At 40.5% G+C, this 6,000-nt stretch overlaps 1 protein-coding gene across 1 annotated transcript in view; it reads left to right on the forward strand.

Annotated features, from left to right (window-relative positions):
• The window catches only part of HRAS (HRas proto-oncogene, GTPase), a 56,406-nt gene extending 53,400 nt beyond the window's left edge, over positions 1-3,006 (forward strand). Inside the window, exons 6-7 of the mRNA XM_018556037.1 lie at positions 60-184; positions 2,700-3,006. Of these exons, the coding sequence (XP_018411539.1) occupies positions 60-179 (120 nt within the window). The 3' untranslated portion in view covers positions 180-184; positions 2,700-3,006. The remainder of the gene's footprint in view (positions 1-59; positions 185-2,699) is intronic.
• Positions 3,007-6,000: the final 2,994 nt, after the last annotated feature.

Genomic DNA, 6,000 nt, shown 5'->3' on the forward strand with positions numbered 1-6,000 from the left:
CCTGACTTTGCACTGACTGAAGTTGCCTTGTAACAGATAAACATATTTCTTTCTTTCAGGGAGTGGAAGATGCCTTTTACACATTAGTGAGGGAGATACGACAGCATAAGTTGCGGAAGCTGAATCCTCCTGATGAAAGTGAGAAAGGATGTCTGAACTGCAAGTGTGTTGTATCCTGACCATGGTAAGTAGAGTTACAGCCTATCTAGGTCAAATATTTTCCAGAAATAAATCTGCAATCTTAAAGAATAGTCGCATGTTCTTCACACTTTAGTAATTTCCATAGTAGCATATCACTTGGCACTTGCTAGACTTAAAAATCCGCCCAAAGGTCTCCATTGATTCCCTCGAAGGGGAAAGTATAATGTAAATTTGGTAAGCACATATTTTGAGATTTATTTTATGTTAATGTATTAAAAGAAAACTATTAGGCAGGGAGAGTTGGAGATACCTGGGCAGATTGGGGTATGGAGTCAAAGAGGAAGGGAGAGGTCCTATGGGAGAAGATGGCAAGAGATGACGAGAGCTGCAGAGCAGGAGGTATTGGGAGGGCGGTTTGGATTATATTTTGAGAGTTTGCAATGAACAATACAGCTGGGGGCAGAGCTGTGGGTGGCTTTGTGTCATGATGTTAGTATTTTGAATTTTTGTTGGGTAAGTGGAAGCCATTGGAGGTAAGGGGTGAATGTTATGGAGGTTAAGTTGTCAGGATTTGGACAGTGATTGAATGTGGGGTCAAAAGCAGAGGTCTAAGTCCAGGATTACATCTGGCCTGAGTGGAGGGACTCATAGTTGTGCTATCGACCATCATAGAGAAGTTGGGGAGGGAACACGGTGGGGAAGGACATTTTTTAGCTCCATTTTGGAAAGACTGAGTTTGATGAAGTTGTGTGACATCCATACTGATATGTCAGTAAGTAAATAGTTTATGCTTGTGGTGACACAGTGGGTGAGGAGTAGAAAGATAGATTTGGGATGTCTTCAGCACAAAACTGGTATTGGGAAGCCATGGGAGGTTGTCAAAATGCTTTGGTAGGAGGTTTAGAGTATAGAAGAGGCCTGAAGACGGAGCCTTGAAGGACCCCTACAGAAAGAGAAGGAGATGGAGCTCTAGGTGACACCAAAGGTGTGCTGAGATAGGGAGGAGGAGAACCAGGAAAGAGCAGTCTTGAAGGCAACAGGACTGGAGTTTTTTTATTTTGAGGAGGAGCTAGCGGTCAGCTGCATCAATAGCGGAAAGCAAGTGGCCATTGGTTTGCAATATTGTCTATTTAATGGACTAAAAGAAAGTCCTGAATATAGTTAAAAAAAAATTAAGTTCAAAACCATTATATATTTCTTTAAATATGCAGTTTTATTTTTTTGATTAGCGACTAGAGGAAGTTCACAGCAATCTCTCATCCTCCCTGTCTGTGTCCCCATTGGGGAAAGTCTCACTCTCTTTGTCAAAATGACCATTGTCATAAGGACAGAAAAGGATGGGAAATCCAAAATTCTGAGTTGTCATTGGAAGAGAAATATGGGGGGAAGTCTTTCAGTGGGGAAACTTGTTAATGTGACAACTGTTTTAAAATGTTTCCCTTGCTACCTGTTGTCTACTAATATATTTTCTACTGGATATTTATATTGTGAGACCCAATACAAATCCGTGGATGTAATCTACAAATGTGGCTGCGGACCTGTAGAAAATATATTACAAACCATATTAATTAAAGCAAGGTTTTTAGAATCTCATACTGGAAAAATAATTTGAATACAGCTGAAATCACCTTGAGTGCAAACTGTATGTCAATGTTTCCAGTCAGAATTGTTCTTTTCCACTCCCCATCCCACCTCCTAAAGCTCCCTACTGGTCAGTGAGGCCAATTATCTCATTAAAGTGCCAATAGAAAGACCCAGGAAGGCGTAGGGCCAAGCGTGAATTTTATTAAAGGAGAACTATGAGATGAGTGATTTCCACTCACCTCATAGTTCTAGCCGACCTGTGACAATGAGACTGTCACAGGTCGGCTCAGTAAATCGGGAGGTGAGCGAACACATACCGGGTTCCCTCACCTCTCGATCCTGTCACGGCTCTCTGCCGTGACAGGGGGAGGGGCTGGATTCCCCTCTCCGATCTGCCAGCGCTGACTGGCGTAACGGACGGGGGAGGGGGGCAGGTACAGCTGGCTCTGCCTCTAGATAGGCAGAGCCAGCTCTCACTCACGCAGCTGGGCGGATCTCGACGTCCATGTCGGGATCCGCTCCGGCGTCTCAGTATATACTGAGCTTAGGGTAACGGGAGGACGCTAGTTTGTGTCTTCCCATTACCCTAAGGAGAACTATGGGGAAAAACACTGACCCCATAGTTCTCCTTTTTAAGGAAAAAAGTTGAGAATTCCATTTAGATTCGGCTGCCTATATCTTTGGTTCTAGCAGCCATTTTAAAATTAAGTTTATTCTGATGGTGACCTCGGCTTATCAATGTTAACTTATGGTACGTTTGTTTTTCCCAAGTTTGTATTATTATTTACATCATTCATACATAAGGAGAGGTGCAGTCCCTGGACTTTTTAGATCCGTATCAAAATAAATCTCTTGGGGTTTACCTTGGAGAGAAGTTCTAAATGACACCCCTGTTTGAATGCAGTTTTTGTGTGATAAGTTGTATGGTTTTCATATAAATAATACACTTTTTTTCTTTCTTTTTTTTTTAACAGGATGACAGGTCAAAGTTTGACCTGACAGTGTTCCCTTGTTCCTCCAGCCAAGTGCTAAAAAAACCCAGGTGGATAAGCATTAGAAGAGACTAGAACACACTACACCTTTTTGTGGAGAAACGGCTCTACAGATATGAAAATGATTAACCTGGGAATCGTATTATAATATCCAGTATTATATTATCTTCTGGATATCTGAGTGTACACCACGGGTAGTATTATGCCAGTGAAAGGGTAATGGCATGACAGTTGTTGGCAACCCGGTGGTTCTAGTGCCATTTGAACCTAATGGATGAGCTAAATGTTTGTCCCATTGAAATAATTTTTCTTGTTTGTTTTTTGTTGTTTTTTTTGCATTTTAAATTGTGATCTCTGCTTAGTTATCAGCTATTCAAAAATTACAAACAAAATGGGATTTTCCAGTTCAGACTTGTCCCATCACCTAGTTCCTGCATTGTTTAAAACACTGGACATTTTCCAGTGTTGAAAGCCAGCCAGTCACACTACAGCAGACCCATTATTATCTTTTATGTGATTCACACCTTTTTTAAGTGATCTGCTTGTTTTGTTTTTTTTTGCATGTCAATTTTTACTGTAGTTTAAATACAGTACAATTAACAGGTATCCACGGTGTACATTGTATAGACACTTGTACGAAAAGAAAAAGATTTGTGGAAACATCCACCGTCATATGTCAACAGTGCACATTACTGCAATTATTAGAGATACCGTCACAGAATGAGGTAGACAAGAAATATAAACTTCAAAACTTAACCATAGCCAGAGTGACAGTTGTTAATGACAGTTTGAATAGCCTTAATAACATAACATCCATGGAGTGTATCAAAAAGAGTAGTTGTTGGGTATTAGGAGAGCGTGTCAGAGTTGCTATCTCAAGTTATTGAGCTAAATTAAAGAGAAAGAGGGAATGGGGAAAGTATAATCATGGGTATGAATGAATGAGAAGTAATGTATAAGGGGCTGCTAAAGGACATCTAGATCGCCAAGCGTGTTAGAGAGTTTGGCAGTGAGGAACCACGTGGAGTACTGGAAAATAATAATTATGTCACGCAATTGCTCTGTAGATAATTCAGAGATCAAATAGGCAGACCAGGTATCGAAGAATTTTTTGGTGCATTGCATATTGAATTTAGTTTCCAATTTGTCGAGCAACATGAGCCGATGCAGCACCGACTTAAATCTAAGTAGTGATGTTGGGGCGGATGATAACCAATCTATCAGGATGGCTTTTTTGGTGCTTATGATACAGATGTGTTCCCATCTTGTTAGTGTTGATGTTGATGATGTGGCAGGCTGATCTGGGGCTGGGCAATGGAAGAGGCAAATATCTGGTGAAGGAGTTCTGTTATGCCCAGAATGCACATTCATATAGGAGATAACCTCCCCCCACAAGGATTGTACATAAGGGCACAACCAAATGAGGTGAGTTAAGTCCGGCAATGGAACCTGGCATTTCGGGCATGCAATCAACCATTCCGGGGGTCTGTGTCCTGTGATAATATTAAAACCATAATAGGCCCGATGTATCAGTTTAAATTGGATTTCCCTCCACGCTTCACATACCACTGCCCGTCTTAATTGCATCCAACCTGTCAAAATGACCGATTGGGCAGATTCCGGTGATATTTGCAGAAGAGCTGACCATTTTAAGGCATATGGAGGGGTGGACGTTGTGACAGAGGATACACCGTAGATCTGCTTGTTTTTAAGCCTGCTGGGCAGTGTGTGTCCTGTGAAAGACATAGTGCAGACATTGAAAATGTTAAAATAATTGTGATAAGGAGTTTAAACATGCATTCTGGGCATTTTTCTTTAACAACATGGCTAAAGTTTAATGTGGTCAATAGTCAGCTAATCAGTTTGGATTAATTTTTGGCTAAACTGTTAAAGGTTCGCTTACTTTTAGATTATATCAACAGAGATGTAAATTATTTACACACTGCAAATGTAACCCCTCACAGTACATGAGTTCTTTACAGATGTCCCCCATGGTGGAAGGTTGTTAAAGGTCATGCTCACAAAAAGTCTGCTACATGAACTCCGCCTATTGCCGTCTGTCTTCTTGTCTTTCTTCTTGGTTTGTAGAATTAAAAGAAAAATTGTGGTTAATTAAAATTAAAGCTGAACTCCAGACAGATCGAAAACACAATGTATTATTGTTATGTATTAAAATATTGATACCTGGAAGCTTTACCAAAAAAAAGGCAGGCAGAGGGCAAAGGACTAGTCATCTCTATTGCCTGTGGTCACCCTGCTGACCTAAATACTTGTGTCTGTGTGAAGTTGGCTATCTTGATAGAGGTAGGCTTTTCTTCCTCATGTCAGAGCCTTGAGCTTGGAGAACTTTGAGCAGCACAGTAGTGACATCACCAAATCTTGCTCAACGTCTCCCGAGACTAGCAGTCAGGAGCAGCAGTGCTTTATTCTTACACTACAGATTATACAGCTATGAGGCTGTAAGCATAGGAGTGCCTAGGCATACTCACATTCCAGAAAGTGCACTACTTTTTTTTCAGGATGAATTTAAGATAAAATGTATGTTTTATACTATAATGCTTGGGCACAATTATCGTTTCTAAATGTTCCATATAACATGGCAAACCTCAACATTTTGAGTTCAGTTCCACATTAAAAGTATTTTAAGTGTCTTGATATCAGCCTCCAGTAATTCTCTGCATTCCAGTACTCAGACTAGGAGAGAGAAGGCAGTATTTGAGCAAATTGTGGCTCTGCTGCATTGTACAAGAGTGACCACATGAATGATCTTTGCTCAGTGTGGTTCTACACCTTCTTTGTCCAGTCACAAGCTTGGGCAGGTCCCAAATTGGGATAACCACTATTTTTATATGGGTTACATGTTCCCATACATAAGCTTAAAAAAAAACACAAAAAAATGCTTCTTGCAGTTTAAATTGCTTCTACAACCCCAATGCTAAAAAAGTTGGGGCGCTGTGTAGAATCGACATAAAAACAGAATGCAATGATTTGCAAATCTCATAAACCCATATTTAATTTACAATAGAAAACATCAAATCTTTAAACTGAGAAAATGGACCATTTTATGAAAAAAAAGGTAATTTTGAAATTGATGGCAGCAACACGTCTCAAAAAAGTTGGGGCAGGGCCATGTTTACCACGGTGTAGCATCCACTCTTCTTTTAATACTCTGTAAACGTCTGGGAACTGAGGAGACCAGTAGCTGGAGTTTTGGGAGCTGAATGTCGTCTCATTCTTACCCAATATAGCATTCTAACTGCTCAGCAGTCTTGAGTCTTTGTTG

Source organism: Nanorana parkeri, unplaced genomic scaffold (assembly GCF_000935625.1).
Source record: "Nanorana parkeri isolate BGI_ZX_2015 unplaced genomic scaffold, ASM93562v1 scaffold222, whole genome shotgun sequence".
NCBI classification, from domain to species: domain Eukaryota; kingdom Metazoa; phylum Chordata; class Amphibia; order Anura; family Dicroglossidae; genus Nanorana; species Nanorana parkeri.